The sequence below is a fragment of the Protomyctophum bolini genome (genome assembly GCF_963924005.1).
Source record: "Protomyctophum bolini genome assembly, chromosome: 4".
Lineage (NCBI taxonomy): Eukaryota > Metazoa > Chordata > Actinopteri > Myctophiformes > Myctophidae > Protomyctophum > Protomyctophum bolini.
Genome location: NC_137865.1, coordinates 37638151 through 37659497, shown reverse-complemented (window position 1 = coordinate 37659497; position 21347 = coordinate 37638151). Strand labels below are relative to the sequence as shown.

The 21347-nt window shown below is 43.7% G+C and overlaps 1 protein-coding gene across 6 annotated transcripts in view; it reads left to right on the top strand.

The window, feature by feature from the left end:
* The window catches only part of cnot1 (CCR4-NOT transcription complex, subunit 1), a 36331-nt gene that overhangs the window by 8218 nt on the left and 6766 nt on the right, over positions 1 to 21347 (top strand). For 2 of the 6 annotated variants that reach the window (XM_080761733.1, XM_080761737.1), the window contains exons 13-40: positions 425 to 665; positions 1320 to 1439; positions 3003 to 3125; positions 3314 to 3465; positions 3773 to 3923; positions 4301 to 4508; positions 4963 to 5103; positions 5645 to 5769; positions 6484 to 6849; positions 7108 to 7350; positions 7986 to 8126; positions 8881 to 9060; positions 9209 to 9325; positions 9763 to 9873; positions 10039 to 10116; positions 10517 to 10697; positions 12030 to 12187; positions 12705 to 13001; positions 13389 to 13529; positions 14861 to 14965; positions 15679 to 15798; positions 17580 to 17774; positions 18220 to 18362; positions 18480 to 18588; positions 18839 to 19008; positions 19502 to 19733; positions 20208 to 20456; positions 20721 to 20884. In XM_080761733.1, coding sequence (XP_080617859.1) covers positions 425 to 665; positions 1320 to 1439; positions 3003 to 3125; positions 3314 to 3465; positions 3773 to 3923; positions 4301 to 4508; positions 4963 to 5103; positions 5645 to 5769; positions 6484 to 6849; positions 7108 to 7350; positions 7986 to 8126; positions 8881 to 9060; positions 9209 to 9325; positions 9763 to 9873; positions 10039 to 10116; positions 10517 to 10697; positions 12030 to 12187; positions 12705 to 13001; positions 13389 to 13529; positions 14861 to 14965; positions 15679 to 15798; positions 17580 to 17774; positions 18220 to 18362; positions 18480 to 18588; positions 18839 to 19008; positions 19502 to 19733; positions 20208 to 20456; positions 20721 to 20884 — 4761 coding nt within the window. Of the gene's footprint in view, positions 1 to 424; positions 666 to 1319; positions 1452 to 3002; positions 3126 to 3313; positions 3466 to 3772; positions 3924 to 4300; positions 4521 to 4962; positions 5104 to 5644; positions 5770 to 6483; positions 6850 to 7107; positions 7351 to 7985; positions 8127 to 8880; positions 9061 to 9208; positions 9326 to 9762; positions 9874 to 10038; positions 10117 to 10516; positions 10698 to 12029; positions 12188 to 12704; positions 13002 to 13388; positions 13530 to 14860; positions 14966 to 15678; positions 15799 to 17579; positions 17775 to 18219; positions 18363 to 18479; positions 18589 to 18838; positions 19009 to 19501; positions 19734 to 20207; positions 20457 to 20720; positions 20885 to 21347 lie in introns of all 6 variants that reach the window. The other 4 variants (XM_080761735.1, XM_080761736.1, XM_080761732.1 and 1 more) reach the window with 3 other exon arrangements.

Here is a 21347-nt window from a genome sequence, read left to right as displayed (position 1 = left end):
CCTCCTCAAGAATGCAACACATTAGGGAATGCATCACTCATCATCTGCAGGGACGACAGAGGCAACAAACAGTACCACTACCAGGCATAATAGTCGCCCTATACCCAGTACAGCTAAGCAAGCCTACTAATAAATATATATAGATGTATAGCATTAGCTCTATATATATTTATTACTACTAATCGAACATAATAAATACAGCAAACGGCTGTTACACAATATAGCATTAGCTGTTTTTGACCCATTTAGACCTGAGGCCAGATTTGACAAAATGTCGGTTTTCTGAAAAACCTGTTTCTATTACCGTAGTTCTCATATTTTATGTAAAACTAGAAGCAAAGATTTGAGTTAAAAACGTTCGCTCTGAAAGAATATCTATTCAAATATTTGCAAAGATTTCACGATAATTTCCCTCCATTCGCAGGAAGAGCCTGGACCTGGTGGAGAGCCTGCTGCGGCTGTCCGAGGTGGGGCAGTACGAGCAGGTGAAGCAGCTGTTCAGCTTTCCCATCAAGCATTGTCCGGACATGCTGGTGCTGGCACTGCTGCAGATCTCCACCTCCTGGCACACGCTCCGCCACGAGCTCATCTCCACCCTCATGCCCATCTTCCTGGGCAACCACCCAAACTCTGCCATCATCCTGCACTATGCCTGGCACGGACAGGTGAGTGATGATGTTAACCCTACTGCTGCTTTTATCAAAAGACACGTACACATAGGGACACACAGCTGCGCAACGGAGCGGAGGCACCGCTTAAAAAGAGAATGAAAGAAAAGAAAGGGATCCGATTCCAAGCACTCAAAATGTGGCGGAGAGGAAGTGACGATAATGTTTATTCCATAAAAGCCAATGTGTTTTGATCTCTCACAGTGTTCATCAGGGCAAGAACATCAGTTCTCGCTCAGATCTCTCTTTTTCTAAATCTATATATTGCTGTTGATCCTAGAAGCACCATACATTTTTTAAGACATTTTTAATCTCCTGTGAACATCCGTTTGGCCTCTGTGTTTGTCTCCGCTATCTGATGTTTTTCCATGTGGTGTCTTGTTATTTTGCTGTTTTGTTTTTTGAGATAAATTGTATGTGCCTGTTTTTACTATTCTGTTGTATGTTGCTTGTGTTTGTTTTTATTCTCTTATCTGCATGTAAAGCACTTTGTGAGTTTTCTCTGTGAGAAGTGCTATATAAATAAAATGTGCTTGCTTTCTATAGTTGAGACAGTGTTTGAGCCCACAGGTTGTTTCTGACCTTGGCTTTTCAGCTCAGCATGGTTTTTGTGTTGCCTCTGTCTCTAAAACGTAGCCGTTGTGTTTCTAGGGCCAGTCCCCATCCATTCGCCAGCTAATCATGCACTCAATGGCCGAGTGGTACATGAGAGGCGAGCAGTACGACCAGGCCAAGCTGTCGCGCATCTTGGACGTGGCCCAGGACTTGAAGGTACGTACTCAGGTACCTAATGATAAATCCTAGCAATACAGCAGCTCAGTATGTTTTACTCTGTATGAAGGGAAAAACAAATGTTTTATGGGAGGGGGGGGGGGGGGGGGTTCAATAACCTTCAGTGAAATTAGCTGTTTTGGATCTAATGTCATGTAAGTGACTTGTGCTGATCTGATGACAAAATGTATTTTATTTAGTTTGGGGGTTAGGAGCGTACTGAAAGAGTGATGCATGTGGTTCTACTGTCCGCATGCATCTGAAGAAGTGGAGCCAACAAGGCTCCCACGTCCAAATGCAAATTAAAAAAACCTAAATTGACCAGATCTATACCAGGTCCATATGTTCACATAACCTCTAAAGACCCCTGACACCTCTTCCGTTCAAGAGTTTACTTAATTTTTGTTGGCACATAGATATCCTATAGCACTGTTGGCAAACGGCAAGATAATATTTAAAAAAAATACATCACTCGTCACTTACTCAGAGTAACAGATGGTAACATTTGCTAGCTCATGTTACAACATTGTTACAGTTCCAACAGTGTGAACTAACTATAAAGTCAGCTAACTTAAAAAAAATATGTTAATGCTTACTTTAAGAATGAGATAAAATTACGTATATAATTGAAGCAGGGATCAAGTGGAGCTGGTTGTGGCTGAAATTTAACTTTCTTTTAATGTGCTAATGAATAAAACCTAAATTGGAGGTCAAAATTGAGGTTAAAGGACAAGAACATACAGTATGTATCGGATCAGATTCAGTGATCCATTTTAACAGTGACACTAAAATTGTTGGTAAGGCTCAATCGATCACACGAACCGGTCGCAAACGTACCGTTTGTGGGGTCGAGATGCACGACTTGAGCGTTCCAAAGGGACCGCAGTGCTTAAGGCCTGCTGTCCTCTCGCACGCGCGTTTATAGCAGCCGCAACTGGCTGCGAGTCATGGGTGCGTTGCTGAAGCAACTGTACCAAGCACATAGTTATACTGCCCTACAAAGCCAGAGTGCAGTAACTACGTTTTTGGACACGCTGACTTATTTGTGTATCCCAAAGGTCAAATTAGCCTTCATGATTTTTGGGGGGGATAAACAATTACCTCAAGAACATATTGACTATTAGTGTAATATCACTTATTTGCCGATCTCATTTGGATGAACATTTTTAACCCATTTTGGGCGGGAACCCCTTTTGGTGTTAGCATTATGTTGTGCTTTAGCTATTGAAAAATAGCAGATCTACAAGCTTACGAGCTTGTAGTTCTGCTATTTTAGAAAAATCGAAGAACGACTGACATAGAAACATAACTTTTTCAGAAAACTGTCAGGATGTAGAAGACATTTTTAGAATCTGATCTCAGGTCAGAATGGGTTAAACCCATTAAAGACCACCCCCCCACCCCCCCTCCATAGTTACTGCACTTTGGTTTTGTAGGGCAGTATAAATTAGTTTATGTAATTGTGATATAAAACAAATTGTTTGGGTTAATCCTGAAATTCTGGCGGGCAACTTGAATAATGGCAGCTTCGGTCTAAGTCATTGTTCTCTGTTTGTTCTCCAGTCCCTATCCATGCTGCTGAATGGTACTCCTTTTGCCTTTGTTATTGACCTTGCTGCACTTGCCTCTCGCCGTGAATACCTCAAACTTGACAAATGGCTGACTGACAAAATTAGAGAGCATGGGGTGAGTCTTTGACTATACGACAATGGTTTCTTTCCAGTAGTATTATGAAAATATCAGTGATAGCTCTAGGGCCTATTTATGTGTACTATGGCGTTCTCAAGTATATTTTTTAAATACATTTTGTGGAAATTACTGTATGTTCCATGAGAGCGTCTTGTGTTTGTCAACCTGCAATATCTTTGTTCCAGGAGCCCTTTATCCAAGCCTGCGTGACGTTCCTAAAGAGGCGTTGCCCCTCCATCATGGGGGGCCTGGCCCCTGACAAGGACCAGCCTAAAAGCGCCCAGTTGCCCCCTGAGACGTTGGCCACAATGCTGGCCTGCTTGCAGTCTTGTGCAGGGTAAGAAAAATCTAGTTTGATATGGTTGCTTTGTTATTGTTGTTGGGTTTTACTTGTAATTGTCGATTGAGTATAGAATTATGGTCTCGTATATTAACCAAAATATACTAAACAAACACTCGAGATTCTTGACGCAAACGATATCTGTTTAATATGCCAAGAGGTCTCTGTCAGTACATGAGATGTCCCATAGATTATTTCAACCTGACAGTCGCAAAACCCGGGATGTCTGGGTTGACTAAGTATAATTTGGCCTCAACTGAGACGGCTGGTTTTAACTTTTTGTTTTCTTTTTTTTTTGTTCTAGGAGCGTTTCCCAAGAGTTATCGGAGACCATCCTGACCATGGTCGCCAACTGCAGCAACGTAATGAACAAAGCCCGACAGCCCCCACCAGGGGTGATGCCAAAGGGTCGCGCTCCCAGCACCAGCAGCCTGGACGCCATCTCTCCTGTACAGGTATCGCTTCGTTTCACCTCCTGGGCCTCCTCCTGGGCTCTACTGCATATAAAACCTGGATTGTTCCTGACCCCAAAGCAAAGCAATTGACATCGGCAGCCAGCCTAGGGGAGGCATCATTGGTCAGAAATTTGCACACAATCTGGGAAAATAATTTGAGATTCACTTTGCACTTCAGTTCCGGGTTTATCGGTCGCCTGGCAGCCTTTGGCCATTCATACATTGGCGAAGAGCATGATCTAACTTTATCAATGAAAACCCTTAAATGTCGTATACTCGTCAATGGCAGTGTTAAATAATAAAAAAGGAATATCTTTGGACATGCAAGGTTTGCACCCGACAGCACTCGATTAGTTTTCTGTGTCTCCCTGCTGCAGATGGGCGACCCTCTGTCGGCCATGGGTTCTCTGAACCTGGGTGGCACGGCCACGTCTCACACCCAGAGCATGCAGGGCTTCCCCTCCTCCTTGAGCTCGGCCTTCAGCAACCCTCAGTCCCCTGCCAAGGCCTTCCCGCCGCTCTCCAACCCCAACCCCAGCACACCGTTTGGGGATCGCATCGGAAGCCTGTCGTCGCAGCTTCCCGGTATGGACTCTGGTACTTATGCTTTTTGTTATTTTTTCTCCTACCAAAATACACACATCAGTTCAATATAGTGAAGTGTTCTCTTTTCAGGTTTGTTTCGACCCCAAACTTGAAGGGAACAGGAACAGTCAGACTTTGTTCTTTGTTCTGACAAACTGCAAAAAAGCTTCACAGGTTTTGTGTAACTACATGCTATTGATGAACACGAAACAGGCTTTTATAGATCTTAAATGGCAATACTATTCATATTGCTTTTCCAATGTTTCTTTAAAACCTAGTCTTGATTTATATTACCGTTTTTTTTATTTGGTGCTACTACAACATGTGTTTATTTAAAAAAAAAAAAAGTGTGTAGCTGCTAGCACCGCTCAAAAAACAACAAATATATATTTCTATTATGAATTTTAACGTTTGAAGAAGTAATTTACTAAACGCCTTTTTGCTGTGATTTCAGGTCCTCTGGGTTCAGGCATCGGCTCTGGTATTGGTTCTAGTCTGGGGATGCCGGCAGTGAGCAGCGACCCATTCGGCACGAGGAAGATGAGCACGCCGGGACTGAACCCTCCCACCTTTCAGCAGAGTAAGATGGCGGCCTGTAAGTGGAGGCAGTGGTGTGACTGAGAGCCCCGCCCTGCGCTGCTCAACGCTGTATTTCCTCTCCAATTATTATTTCTAGATCAATTTCGTAGTGCCAAGTTTTGATACGTATATGACAAATCTTCTCAAAATGTGACAGACTTTCTGTCACTGACGACCTCTTGGACATCGTTGAGGCTATCTGTCTTAACTTAAGAAATGCCTGACATTTTGTACTACATTTTGACAAGACAATGCACAGCATTTTAACGTGTTTAAAATGGAGGAGGAAATACAGATCAGTCTTCCATTCTGTGTCTGCTTCTGAGGACAGCCCCACTTGAGTGTGCTTTTGCCATCAACAAGAGCTCTGACTCGATCTGTTGGAATTCTTTTGATGTCTTTTATGTTGCTTTGAGGTTTTACCCATACCCTTTTTTTTGTTATGTTTTTTAACAGTTTTTCTGAATTAGTTAGTTGGCATGCTTTATTAGTGTTCACTGTTCAGAATGTTCCAGAGGACTAAGAGCTCCTTCTTCCCTCTCCTTTCTCCCCCTTAGCGGACCTCTCTCAGGTGTGGCCAGAGGCAAACCAGCACTTTAGTAAGGAGATAGACGATGAAGCTAACAGTTATTTCCAACGCATCTACAACCACCCACCACACCCCACCATGTCTGTGGATGAGGTAGGTACCCAGCTTTGAATTTGTACAGCATGGCAGACGTAAGAAACAAAAACTTCTTTAAAACCCAGTACTTCAAACTGCAGCATTTCAGAAAGTGTTTTCGATCTTCGGGGCTGATTGCACTGAGGAATATCTCTAGATATGCAACGGCTGTTTTCCTGAAATTGGCTAATTAAACGACATTATTGCCAGAAGCCTGAAGGCCTTCGGAGCATAAACATTTGTGTTTAAAAAGTGATTAAACATGTTCTGTGTATAATCGAAACATTTACACTTTAAAAACTCATTCACTAGCTTTCCAACTTTAACAGGCACACGAATCACGCATTGATGAATGTTCCAATTTTTCAGCACACTTTCATACTTTTAGTAAATGCGCTCTGCAGAATCCGCACACATTAAATCCAAGCGTTTAGCTTCTAAACACGTGTGCCGTGGAGGACAGTTCTTGCTCCGGACGCCGTTCTGACCAATTTTAAAACCCGCTCAGTGCTCAATTCAAAATGCACCCGCTCCGCTCCACGAGGGCGCAGAGTTGCGACGCTCATCGATGTCACTTGCTTGATCCAATCCAATCAAACAAACAGCAGGCCGTAGTACTACTTTTGTTCTTGGCGGTTTGATGGTCATGGAATCTTTATTGCAGATTGACCAACCAATTGATTTTACCCCGACTTCTCCTTTTTCCCTCTTCAACCCCCTTTCCTCACAAAGGTGCTTGAGATGCTCCAGAGGTTCAAGGACTCGACCATCAAACGAGAGCGGGAGGTGTTCAACTGCATGCTGCGCAACCTGTTTGAGGAGTACCGCTTCTTCCCTCAGTACCCGGACAAGGAGCTCCACATCACCGCCTGCCTGTTTGGAGGCATCATCGAGAAGGGCCTGGTCACATACATGGCCCTGGGCCTGGCCCTCCGCTACGTCCTTGAAGCCTTACGGAAACCTTTCGGGTCCAAAATGTATTATTTTGGCATTGCTGCTCTAGATAGATTTAAAAACAGGCTAAAGGACTATCCCCAGTACTGTCAACACTTGGCCTCCATCGGTCACTTCTTGCAATTTCCCCATCATTTACAAGAGGTAAACAGGTTTCCTTAATTCATGTCAGTTTTTCTTTGTGCACATGTCACAAATCTAATGATGTTAGATTTTGCAGACTTGGTATTAAAATAAATAAATATGGTAATCTTGAAGAATTGTCCAATAGGCATGCATGGCCAGTGTTGATGTGGTTCTTGTCCACCCTGAGCTCTGTCCCAGCCTTGGCACGGAGCAGGGATTCCTACTCCTAGATAAATAAATCTCTCGCTCTGCAATTCCCATATCCTGTGCGTGCAGTATATCGAGTACGGCCAGCAGTCACGGGACCCCCCGGTGAAGATGCAGGGCTCCATCACCACCCCCGGCAGCCTGGCTCTGGCCCAGGTCCAAGCCCAGTCCCAGCAGCCCGGTGTGTTGCCCAAGGCCCCGCAGCAAGGTCCCCCCAGCACCCTGGTCACCACCACTACCACGGCCCCCACTGTCGCCAAGACCACCACCATCACCAGGCCCACGCCCACCACCTTCAAGAAAGATGTGCCGGTAAGTGTGGCTATAAGTGATGTGTATGATTATCAAGTATCTTTTTGTTTTTTTAAATAATACAAAATTTGTGTGAACTGAACTCGGGAGTGTTAAAATGTAACGCATGACTCTGGGTTAGAAATTAACGCCAAGGATTTTTCTGCGTACAATGTAGGCATTTAGAAATCACTCGTGTCCAGAGTGACTTACAACAGGGGTTCTCAACCTGGGGGGTCGTGACCCACCGGGGGTTGCAAAACTATTTTGGGGGTCCCCAAATTATATATAAAAAAAAAAACGGCAGGGTAAATGGTCCACATAAATAGTGAAAGGGCTACAAAGTAAGTAGGTACTACTACTAGGTAGTCATCAGATAGCCTGGTAAACAAACATCAAACCTGGTAAACAAACATCAAACCTAACATCTGAAAAACATACTTGAGATCTGTGGACCGCATAGTATATATCTGTAGAAACATCTTGTTTAAACAACATCTCACAAGTAACCAATATACATCTGCATGGCATAACTAACGGTGATGAAATTAAATGAGTGCTAGGTCGCTTTCAGAAAGATGGTCCTAAATGCCATTTTCACATGTCAAAATGGCTGCTGCATCTGGTAGAGAAAGCTCATTGTCCTGTGCTTGCAGCCCTCCATCAACACGACCAACATCGACACCCTGCTCGTGGCCACAGACCAGAACGAAAGGATCGTGGAGCCTCCGGAGAACGTCCAGGAGAAGATCGCCTTCATCTTCAATAATCTCTCTCAGTCCAACATGACACAGAAGGTGAAGGATCATGGGAGGAGATGTTTTATTTATTTTTTGTTGCTGCTTTCAACGTTTCGATCTCAGTGGATCTCTCCAACTCAGGGGAATTCCTGATGAAGATCCGCTGAGATTGAAACGTTAAACGGCAATAAAAGAAAAGTGGTGCCCGAGTACCAGTGTCTGGATTTGATTAGTTTTACTGTTGTTCTGTCATTTATCCAGACCCTGGACTGGCATTTATCTCTGTTGTAATTTATCCAAACCCTGGACTGGCATTTATCTCTGTTGTAGTCTAATCTCCCTCAGCAGCATACAGTAGAAATATGTTGGTTAAAGTAACTTAAAAAATTGGCCTGGGGAATTAACGAAAGGTATATAGCAAAGAATCGGCCCGGTCGCTAGGGCCCCGGCCGCCCTGTTTGGGTGCGTGCGCAACCTTTTCCTTATGTTTTAACGGACAATTTTGAACGCTGTTTTCTCGGAAACTACGCCACTGTCCGTGGGGATGATCAGATCTGTGACGTTCAGGTCTCATTTCAGATTTTTCCATGCATCGTCATTACAATATTAACATTCCTGGAGAAAGATAGCAATCGTGGGCTAACATTAGCATTGGCGCTTTTGCTTCATGCATTTTAGCTAGTGAAAAACGGAAGTGCCTCATAGTAAGAGCTCCCTGTATCCGCCTGGCACCCAAGCGATACCATGACATCTTGATATTGATTTGAAGTCACCCAGCCTCATTACAAAAACACAACCTCTATTTTTCCAGGTTGAAGAACTAAAGGAAACTGTGAAGGATGAATTCATGCCCTGGGTATCTCAGTACCTGGTGATGAAGCGTGTCAGCATTGAGCCCAACTTTCACAGTCTCTACTCCAACTTCCTGGACACACTGAAGAACCCAGAGTTTGTCAAAGCGGTCCTTGCCGAGACGTACAGGAACATCAAGGTAAAAGATTGCTGTCTTCATTTGGAAAAGTCTTCTGGGAAGGGTTTACATGCCTGGGTGGAAAGATTGCTCTGACAAGAAGTGTCATTTGAAAGCCTCCCATCCTAAAACAAACCCTTTCTTCTACTTTGCCTAATCTCTGGTTTAGGTTTTATTGACCTCAGACAAGGCAGCTGCCAATTTTTCTGATCGCTCCCTGCTGAAAAATCTGGGCCACTGGCTTGGCATGATCACACTGGCCAAGAACAAACCTATCCTGTACACGGTAAGCAGCTTCACTACCTACTTACATACTAGAGCTGAGCAATTAACCTAAAGTGTTTAGTACCGATATTTAGTACCAATAACCAAATTATAAATAAGAATCAATATTTATTTTTTATATATAATTTATTGTATTTTGTATATCAATAAATTGACATAAAAAAATGTAATAGGTTTGTTTTATGCTGGACTAAATAAATTGAACCTCTTAACTCTGTATTGTACTTCGTTGTACAGTGGTGGTGTACAGGAATTGCACAGATTGTAGATCTGCTATTTTCACAATAGAAAAATGAAATAATCGTGACGTTGATTTGGAGTCATGCCAGCCCTAATACAGACTACTGATTTATTTTTGTGTACACACTTGGATAGATGATCCTTGAGGGTGCTTCCACCCAGTTGTAACTTTTCATCATTCTGTTGACCTTCCTTCAGGACCTGGAGGTGAAGTCTCTCCTGCTGGAGGCCTACCTGAAAGGCCAACAGGAGCTGCTGTATGTGGTTCCCTTTGTGGCCAAAGTCCTGGAGTCCAGTTTGCGTAGCATGGTGAATCTCAAATCTAACTACTCCATTCCATGTCCATTCTTTCTTTTTTTGAAGGACATGCAAAGCATGAGGGTTGTATAGTTCTTAACTAAATCCCAAATCACATTATCTTGGTTGTTGCTTATTAGTCAGTGTAATGGAATGTCTTTGTTCTCTGCGTGGTAGATCTTCAGGCCCCAGAACCCCTGGACCATGGCCATCATGAATGTTCTGGCTGAGTTGCATCAGGAGCACGACCTCAAGGTAAGGAAGTGGCAGCGTTGCTGCTGCTCTAATGCCTACTACTGGACATTAAAGTGTCCACATTTGGCAGTAAACATCAAGGCATGGCATGATATCAGAATTACATGGTGCCTGAGATAAGACATGAAAGATTGCGTGAGCATAGCAACAGATGTATGCTGTGCATACGTTTGAACATTAGTTAAGGTGCTAGAAAAAGCAGAAACGAAACGCGTACATGGGATTAGGTGCAAAATGTCAGTGCTCAACGACTGCATAATCCACATAATGTACTTGTAGACTGACACACTATAGACCAAAAGATCTTTTCTGTTATCTAAAAACATATAATATTTAGGCCTAATAATTGGGTGTCTTTTTTCACCCTGCTGATTAACCTCGTTTGTCCAATTCCCTACAGTTGAACTTGAAGTTTGAAATTGAAGTTCTGTGTAAGAACCTCTCTCTGGACATCAACGACCTGAAACCTGGCAACCTGCTGAAGGACAAGGACAAGCTGAAGAGCCTGGAGGAGCAGCTGTCCGCGCCAAAGAAAGAGGTGATGAAGCCTCCAGAAGAGATGCTGCCCATCGTTCCCACAGGTGAGTTAACAGGAGCCACTAATCTCCCAACGACTGGGCCAATCGGCATCGTATTTCCTGTGCAGCAGACAAAAGACCTCAATTCTCCTATTTGTTATTCTGTCAACAGCTATTTAATGTTGGCAGAACAATTGTAATGGGATAACCGTTCTTGACGTTTATAGCAGAGTCCACAGAGAGAAAGGGACAAACAATTTGTCATTACTGCATCAGAGTATTTAACTCGACTGCATCAGGTAGATCCATGTTGTATTTAATCATGCAAGTGCCATGGTCTTTTGAAATGCAACTGAAATGTGAATCTACTGTATCTATCTCATAGCCATGACCCTTTTCCTCCTAGAAAGAAACACTGAACTAATGTCGACACACCGTTGTCGTAATGTATCAACATATGGGGTTAACGGGGAGGATGGGAAATCCTGCTTTATGCTGAGATCTGTTATGTTTTAATGTCTGGCATAAGTCCATGTATGTCTTGCTAATTTCAGTTTTTATTACCTCTGCCAAAGAGGTTATTTTGTTATATTGTCTGTCTGCCTGTGACCAACATGCCAAAAAGGAGTTTATGACATTTGCAGTGAACAATCTTGCGTCCAAGAGCAAAAAACTATTGATTTGTCACGCTTTGTCCTCTTGCACTAACCTGACTCCGCCAGATTGCGGCAATATTGAGTTCACAAGTTCCCTCCTGCCTTGATCTGGTCTCTCTCAAGCAGTAACGATGAACCCCGAAGCGGGACAAAAATATGATATGTCCATAATAACTTCGAGTTGTCGTCCTGTTAGGTTGTGTTTACATTTGCGCTAGTGTGGCACAGCTACAATATGTCACCAGTCTGGCGTTGATCCCGCCTCTAGTGGCCGCATATCGCTCCCATCAGCAGTTGATCGGAGTGCATCGTCTCTGCCCGAGAGAGACCAGATGGGAGCAGCAGGAGGAACTCACTGCTGCCGCAATCTGGTGGAGTCGGGTTACTCTTGCACCACCATCAGTCCAAACTTAGACATGAAAAAACAGCAAGAGTTCTGTCCTTTTTTGGCAGAGGTCTACACTGTAATGAATGCATTCTTCAAATCAAACTTTATTTATGAAGCACATTTACAAAGTGGTCAACCAAAGTGCTGTACACTTTGGTTGACTCTTGTTTGAGCTAAGACATTTGATTGGTTTAAAATCCTGCATCTGAGCTAAGACATATGATAGGTTTAAAATCCTGCATCTGTACTGTAAGCATGCGTATCCATTTTTGCTTTCTTGCTTTGCTTATCCAGCCTCCCAGGCTAACCCCTTCCTGGACTCTAATCAAAGAAGCGTTTTGTAACCAACAGGAGAATTCCTTCCATTTGCAGTCGCCCCCTCCACCCCTGTTGCCACCACCACCACTGGGCCCACGACCACTGGGCCCCCCACCCCACAGTTCAGTTACCATGACATCAATGTGTACGCCCTGGCAGGCCTGGCCCCACACATCAATATCAACGTAAATGTAAGTGTGCATTTCATTGCACTATTAACTCATTCGCTTGTTTTGACCCGTCCAATGTGATCACCGAAAAGTCCTTGCTGTCTTGTTTCCATTCAGGTCCTGGGTATTCAATTCATAATCATGACATGAAAAATAACAACAAAAATCAACTAAAGGTCTATCTGTCCCTCCAGATCCCCCTGCTACAAGCCCACCCTCAGTAATAAACTAAAGGTGTATCTCTCCTCCAGATCCCCCTGCTACAAGCCCACCCTCAGTAATAAACTAAAGGTGTATCTCTCCTCCAGATCCACCTGCTACAAGCCCACCCTCAGTAATAAACTAAAGGTGTATCTCTCCTCCAGATCCCCCTGCTACAAGCCCACCCTCAGTAATAAACTAAAGGTGTATCTCTCCTCCAGATCCCCCCCTGCTACAAGCCCACCCTCAGTAATAAACTAAAGGTGTATCTCTCCTCCAGATCCCCCTGCTACAAGCCCACCCTCAGTAATAAACTAAAGGTGTATCTCTCCTCCAGATCCCCCTGCTACAAGCCCACCCTCAGCTGAAGCAGTGCGTGCGTCAGTCCGTGGAGCGGGCCGTCCAGGAGCTGGTTCATCCCGTGGTGGATCGCTCCATCAAGATCGCCATGACGACCTGCGAGCAGATTGTCCGGAAGGACTTTGCGCTGGACTCGGAGGAGTCGCGCATGCGCGTGGCCGCGCACCACATGATGAGGAACCTGACCGCCGGCATGGCCATGATCACCTGCCGCGAGCCGCTGCTCATGAGCATCGCCACCAACCTCAAGAACAGCTTCGCCGCCGCGCTCAGGGTCAGTGTTGATTTAGTCGACTACCTTTTTTTCACTGATGACCACTAAATAAAAATGTTAGGGAGGGACTAGTGGAGAAGAGAAAATGTTTTGTTTGGTTGCAATTGGTTGTTGCTTTCTGAAAATGGCAGATCTACAATCTCACAACGCACGGTGCTGCAATGCGTTGTGAGCTTGTAGATCTGCTATTTTCAGCATGCAACCAAGGGTAAAATCTGCCATCACGACACCACCAAGGCCCGCCAAAAAGCATTTTTGGCGAAAAACTAAATAAACTGCATTTAGTCGACTAAAACTAGACCTAATACTAAAACGTTTCAGATGACTAAAACTAAATTAAATCGTCCTGAAATCGACACGTTTTAAACATGTCTTCTTATTCCCCAGGCGCCGACGCCCCAACAGAGGGAGATGATGGAGGAGGCTGCGGCCAGGATCGCTCAGGACAACTGTGAGCTGGCCTGCTGCTTCATTCAGAAGACTGCCGTGGAGAAGGCTGGCCCAGAGATGGACAAGAGACTGGCCACGGTGAGAACGGCTGTAGGCCCACTAGTGGGAACAAGCTGCGCTACGATTTATTCGTATTAGTATATTTATTTACCAGGGACGATGCACATTAATCAACCTTTTCAATTTTCACATCCATGTAAATGAGCCAGAATCAATGAATGTTTATGTTTTGTTTTATTGTTTGTATATTTTAGACAGACATTTGTGACTGTTAAAAATACAGGCTTTTAAGCCAGTGTCTCCTGAAGCTAGAGGGGTATTTAGTGCAACTTTTCACAGGGTTACTGATAGGGATGTCCGATATTGATTTTTTTTTACCGATATCCCGATATTGCCCAACTCCTAATTTCCAATACCGATATCAACCGATGCCGATATATGCATGCTTTTTCCAGTGGTGGCAAAAGTACTCAAAATATTTACTTAAGTAAAAGTATAAATACATTGGGCTGAAGTGTATAATGTATGATTTGTAATAATAATAAAAGTAACTAGTAACTTTAAAGTAAAGTTACTAGTTAGTAGAAGTTAGTAGAAGTAAAATATTGGAAATTGGAAATACTCAAATACCTCAGAATTGTACTTCACATAGATGTTGAGACCTATTTGCAGAAGCATAATTGCCTTGATGCCTGAGATAACGAGCACCAACGAGGACCAGGTGCACACTGCACAGACACGCTCTGCAGTGCTCTAATGTGAAAGTGACAGAAGCTTTTCAAGCTCATTTCTCTCCAAAAGCCCATATAGAATATTACGGATTACTGTGATTATGGTAGGATCACATTTCATACCACACACACCATACAGTAAGAACTCCTATAACTTTTTTTAAACGAGAAAAATAATAATATATATATATTTTTTTTTACCGATATTTTCCGATATAAAAATCGTATGCATATATTGGCCGATAATATCGGACATCCATAGCCTCATCCAAGCAACCCATGAATCTGCATTAAGTTTCGAAGAACAGCTTGAAAAGTATTGACTCTTGCAGCTGCAAACATTTCACTCGCGCACACATTTGACTTTACTATATTAAAAGATTGAGTTAGTCTCTGAGCAGGCTGTTAAAAGTGGTGATATAACTATTTATACAAAACGGCTTATTTTACTATACAGTAGGATGCCTTTCAGAAAACTGCTGACATGTAATTTTGACCTTGTAATGCTTGCATGACAAGAGGTGTTAATTATTCTTTTACAGTGGGTAACCCATTTTCATCACCCTAAAGTGCTCTTTGACAGTTTACCTAATGGTAATTAGCAGTTCTCTGGGAACACTGAACAGGCATGTCCTCTGTGGTCATGAGTTCATTGCTTCATGTTCTGTCTACTTCCAGGAGTTTGAGCTGAGGAAGCACGCGCGGCAGGAGGGCCGTCGCTACTGTGACCCTGTGGTGTTGACCTACCAGGCTGAACGTATGCCCGAGCAGATCAGACTCAAGGTGAGACCACCGCGTTTACCCACCGTCGGCTCAACGCACCACAACACACTTCTAGCTTCTAATAAACACAGGCCCCTTTTCCACCAGAGTTGAACCGGTTTCAGTTCTTTTTTTTTTTCCTGCCTCATTTTGAACCAAATTAATTGGTTCCCGATGCCTAAAAGTTAGTTGGGATCTGGAACCCTAAAAATACTTTTCTTGCCCTCAAGTGGGAAGATGCAGATGTGATGTAATCCATCGTAAACAAAGAACAGAACTAGTTCTACCAGTTATTTTGGTGAAAAAAGGGCCACAGTGACTAATGTGTAAACTAGAGCTAACCATTGCTACTAGAGAAAAGTGTTCATTTTTGACTGTAAATATGGATTTAGTTTAGTCAGTCTTTTGAATTAAATTCTGTTGAGTTTTAGTCATATTTTAGTCATCTGAAATGTTTTAGTGTTATAGTTTTTAGTCGACCATATCAAATGTAGTTTTAGTCGACTAAAATGTATTTTGGCCGGCCTTGATGGCGAAAGTAATGCCTGATTTTGGTTGCATGCTGAAAATGGCCGAAAATGGCCGATCTATGAGCTCACAAGTCACAATGCGTTGTAGCTTGTAGATCTGCTATTTTCAGAGTGAAACCAAACATGTATTTTAGTTCTACTGGATCTCTGCTCCACTGTTGAATTGACTGTAAAGTGCATAACATTTTTGCCTGTTTATTGTAGGTGGGAGGAGTGGACCCTAAGCAACTGGCTGTGTATGAGGAGTTTGCCAGAAATGTTCCAGGTTTCCTGCCCAGCAATGATCTATCTCAACCCACAGGCTTCTTGGCTCAGCCCATGAAGGTGACTTTATATTACCAGCCTGATAAAATGGCGACATCAGCAACCAATAATTAACGACACACAATTTAATCTTCCCTTGGCTTGTTGCGGTGCAATCCAAGTAGTAATTTATTATCACGAAGTATTACAAATTTAGGCTGACTCATCTTCAATTTCATATGGTAGATTTCACAAAGGATTGCCAAATTAGTGGAAGTGTGAAACAACAATTGAGGAAAATGTGGTAAATAATAAAGTAGAGGCGGTCATCGCCAGGTACCTGGCGATGCGATTACACATAGTTTCCGAGGGTCACGATTCGATTAATCCTGATTAATTGGGCTATGTTACGATTCGATTAATCCCGATTAATCATGATTAATCACTCACTGTTAATCACTCAGTCACTGTGTGACTAATAAACAAAGTGCTTTCTAATGATTATGAATATATATATTCTTTCACAGTGCACGTTTTTAACTCAAATCTTTGCTTCTGGGGGGGTCCATAGAAGAAAATATTTTCAGATGGGTGTCTGTGGCCAAATACAGAACAGTAATAAGCAGTTTTCTTTAAAAAAAAAGAATGAGTTTGTACAAGCATACAATAAATATATATTAATAATGACATAAGATGTCATGTCATAGAAATACATGGGCAGGATTTCGGTTGAGGTCAGCAGCACTCTGTCAAATTGCCTTTATTCTTTGTTAGGACAAAAAAGGTGCTTTTCTTTGTTTCCTTATTCAGGGATTTCATTTTCAGTTACTGAAGTGTCATTAAGGAAGCTTTGGGGTAGTTATTGAGACTATTATGTTGCACCTTTCTGTTTGTTTGCACACATTAAGGAGCATTTGGTTTAAAGTATTTTACAAGTGTATGGCAACATTTTGGATTCTATGATGTTGAGGGGACACGGGAACTCGATACAACTCACAACGTGTACAAGACCATATTGCCCACTGACATCCAGAGATGCAGTCAAGACAACCATCCCGATCCCGAACACACGGACAGCTGCCCATGCACTCAGAAAAGGCGACTAGAATTACGAAGTCCATCGGCACTTTTATTGCAAAGGATTTACGTTCACATTCGGTCGTGGGGAGCGACGGATTCCGGGCCATGTTAGCACTTTGGAGCCACACTACATCGTCCCATCTCGGCCACATTTCACAGGCGGTCGATGGTGTGCGTTTTATCGAGTTCTCGTGTCCCCTCAACCTCATACAATCCAAAATGTTCCCTTTCTGTCATATTTTTTCTCTTCCCCTCCGCGTTGGTAACTCGTTCTGTTTTGGTTGTTGAAAGCTAAAGCGTGTGCGAGCGCTGTGTGCGTCACTCTAAACGGTCCGGTACGACGACGCAGTGCAGTCGCAGATTAGTTCTGCCCTTTTGCTCCGGTAAAAAAAATACATTAAATAATCAATGTTTGACATTTGTGCATCGATGAATTATCGCCCATGATGGCATCGCGATTAATTGACTAATCGATTTTTTCCCCCACCACTATAATAAAGCATAAAACAACATTAACATTATGTTCACATCGTAGAACATAAAAACATTTTCTTTGATTTCTTCATGAAATTCATGAAAAAATCATTGCATTTGCTTTAATTCATGAAAACCTTTTGCTTTTTTGATTGATTTTTTGATTTGATTTTTTTTAAATAATTAAAAACAAAATGTAGGAAACAGAAAAACAAAGGGACTTTGTATCCGCGACCCACAAATGGGTCCTGACTCCCACTGACCCAAACAGTGTCTTATACCATGTCTCCCGTCCTGTTCCCATGCAGCAACAAGCCTGGGCCACAGACGACGTGGCTCAGATCTACGACAAGTGCATGGCCGACCTGGAGCAGCACCTCCACGCCATCCCCCCGGCCCTGGCCATGAACCCCCAGACCCAGGCCCTGCGGACCCTGCTGGAGTCGGTGGCCTTGGCCCGGAACTCCAGGGACGGAATCGCTGCTTTGGGCCTGCTGCAAAAAGTAAGACCAATAGCCCTAGTGGATTCGAGTCCTATCAACCCATATTAACCAGTAGGTTACTTATGAGCCAGTAGGCTCTACTGGAGTGGAGACGTTGTCGTCGGCCATTGTCCGACGTGGCATTGGTTGCGTTGTCCGACTATTACTAACCCTAAATCTAACCCTAACTCAAGACTTAACCGGCCACGTAAGTCCACTAACCTCAGTCTTAACCGACCGCATAAGTCAGTTTCAACATGTTTTTGCTTTGGCGGCAGTAATTTCACTTCTGTATTTCCTAATCGCAATCCATTGCATTTTCTTGATAAGTAACCTTGTACTGGTGATTATGGGTTGATAGCATTCGAATTAATAGCTTACCCTTGCAATCTCGTGTAGACGGATTTACCTTTTTTGTTTGTTTTAAATGTTCTTAAAGGAGTGATCCTTTTCCTTCGTTTCCTAGGCGGTGGAGGGTCTGTTGGACGCCACCAGCGGGGCAGACGCTGACCTCCTGCTGCGCTACAGAGAGTGTCATCTGCTGGTGCTGAAAGCCCTGCAGGACGGACGGGCCTACGGACCACAGTGGTGCAACAAGCAGATCACCAGGTGACCGCCAACACTCGTATATTCTTTTCTTTCTAAATGTTTCTATCCCACGATTTTGTAACCCATTTTCTGTGTGTCGTGATGAATTGTCTAACCTGTTTGCCTGTCTCTGTCCAGGTGTCTGATCGAGTGTCGGGATGAGTACAAGTACAACGTGGAAGCAGTGGAGCTGCTGATCAGGAACCACCTGGTGAACATGCAGCAGTACGACCTGCACCTGGCACAGGTACACAATTTAGGCATTTAGCACTCTTAATCGTTTTAGAGTAAGCAGGAACACACTATATATACAGTATATATAGTAAACCAGCTATTATAATAATTATTTTAGCTTTTTGCCTATTTATTGATAAAATACAGTAAGACAGGAAATGGGGGGAGAATGTATAGGCAACTTACAGTCACAGCTGTGTACTGTGAAATGTAATTTGAACTGTAGTAGGCTAAGCTGTGTTCTCTCCGTCCTCCTCTTCCAGTCGATGGAGAATGGGTTACACTACATGGCCGTAGCGTTTGCCATGCAGCTGGTGAAGCTGCTGCTGGTAGATGAGCGCAGCGTCAGCCACATCACCGAGGCCGACCTCTTCCACACCATCGAGACGCTGATGAGGACCAGCGCTCACTCCAGGGCCAACGCTCCTGAAGGGTAAGAGACCACTGACTTTATCCCAACGCATCTGTGACACCTTAGCTTTTAAACCACTTTAACCATTATTTCAAACTTTAGCTGTTGAAAAATCTGGGGAAATGTGCCGCAAATCTTTGAATACATATTCTTTCACAGCAAACGCTTTTTAGTATCTTTTCTTCTGGGGGTTGACTAAATTGTGACTTAAGTTTTATTCAAAAGACTGACTAAAACTAACGCAACATTTCTGTCAAAATCAACACTGTAAAGGCTCCTACATCCCAAACTGACAAAAGACTACGGTCGGGAGATCATTTGGCTCAGACAGGTGTTTAAAGAAATCACTGTCTCCATGTTTGGGGGCTGGTCGTTCAGCTATTATCATTAATTCAATCGATCAGTTAAATCAACTGCTCCACTATTGTATTGCGCAGCCGTAGACTCATTTGCGCTCTTGTTTGATCAGCTTTTTTCTCTCCTTGCCATGACGTTTCCTACCTGCGCCCCCCAGTCTTCCGCAGCTGATGGACGTCGTTCGCTCCAACTACGAGGCCATGATCGACCGCGCGCACGGTGGCCCCAACTTCATGATGCACTCGGGGATCTCACAGGCGTCGGAGTACGACGACCCTCCAGGCCTCCGGGAGAAGGCGGAGTATTTGCTGAGAGAGTGGGTCAACCTCTACCACTCTGCTGCCGCTGGCAGGGACAGCACCAAGGCCTTCTCTGCCTTTGTAGGACAGGTACAAACACCTGAACTTGCAAGAGCCAGAAATTTGAGTCTGATGCTGATCTCAATTTTGGAGAGCACCGATTATCGATTTTGACTAATTTTATTTTGTCAAAAAGTGCAAAAATTGTCTAAGATCTGCTATTTTAGAATTATTTGGAAGATTTCAAAAATAACATATGGATGGAAACGTTGAATGTGGTACAAATATTGCGTAAAAAATGTAAAATAATCGATGAATCGGTCTGACTGATATCGATCTGTCGGGCTCTAGAACTTGTGTTACCGTCCGATCTTCATCAGTTTGTCCTCGGCATTAACTATGGCATTTACCATAAACATGAGTTCCCCTTTTTTGAATTCTTCTCACATTCTCGTTCTCCAAGCACCACGACAAACCCTGATTATCATTCAGCGAACATGTCAAAGTGTCATTTCATTTCCAGTCCAACTGTACCTCCTCCTCACCCCGTCCATCCGTCCCCAGATGCACCAGCAAGGCATCCTGAAAACGGACGACCTCATCACACGGTTCTTCCGGCTGTGCACGGAGATGTGCGTGGAGATCAGCTACCGCGCGCAGGCCGAGCAGCAGCACAACCCCGCCGCCAGCGCCGCCATCATCCGGGCCAAGTGCTACCACAACCTGGACGCCTTCGTCAGGCTCATCGCCCTGCTGGTCAAACACTCTGGAGAGGCCACCAACACGGTCACCAAGATCAACCTGCTCAACAAGGTAAAACCTGAGATATACTTTATTATCCCCCAAGGGAAATTGAGGCATTGGTTTTGTTGAGCTTGTTCAGCTCCCAGGCCTTCATGCCCCCTCCCCAGCATGCCACTACATAGAACACTGGAACAGAATGCTGGTTACAATAGATTTACACATGGTACATCATGTGTAACACTTCCGTCCCTATTCTTGGGTGAACATTCAGTTAAAATGGCAGCTCTACAAACTCACAACGTAATTATTTTAATTTTGTGTGCGTGTGTCCAGGTGCTGGGTATCGTCGTAGGTGTGTTAATCCAGGACCATGACGTGCGTCAGACAGAGTTCCAGCAGCTGCCGTACCATCGCATCTTCATCATGCTGCTGCTGGAGCTCAACGCCCCAGAACACGTCCTGGAGACCATCAACTTCCAGACACTTACCGCCTTCTGGTAGGAGAACTGACTGGACGACCCATATGGTCTCACGCCGTCTCTTCGCGCGTTCACAGATGCTCTGTTTCGCTTGGCAGTAAAAAGATGTAATTTTGTCTGAACCTAAAAGATCATCCATGTCCAAATTCTGAAGAATGTTAGTCTGTGTAAAGGGACAATTGCGGATTATAACCATTTTCTTAATCCAGAGCACACTGCAGCACCAACCGTACATCCGAATAAGATGTACAGATTTTTGTCCCAAAGGTTCTCTGTAAAAAGGTGAACAAGCCTATGATCCAGCACGCATGCTCTGAGCTACGGTGTGTTCTAGATGTTTTTTTTATTTCGTTTTTTTCCCGCCTATATCTGATTGCGGTTAAAAAAAACCCTGCTGGTCAGATTCTCCTTTAATGGTAAATATAAAGGTTCCAGGGAGTTTGTCCTTGTTGAAGCCATTCTGACTGGATGTCCTGTCCTT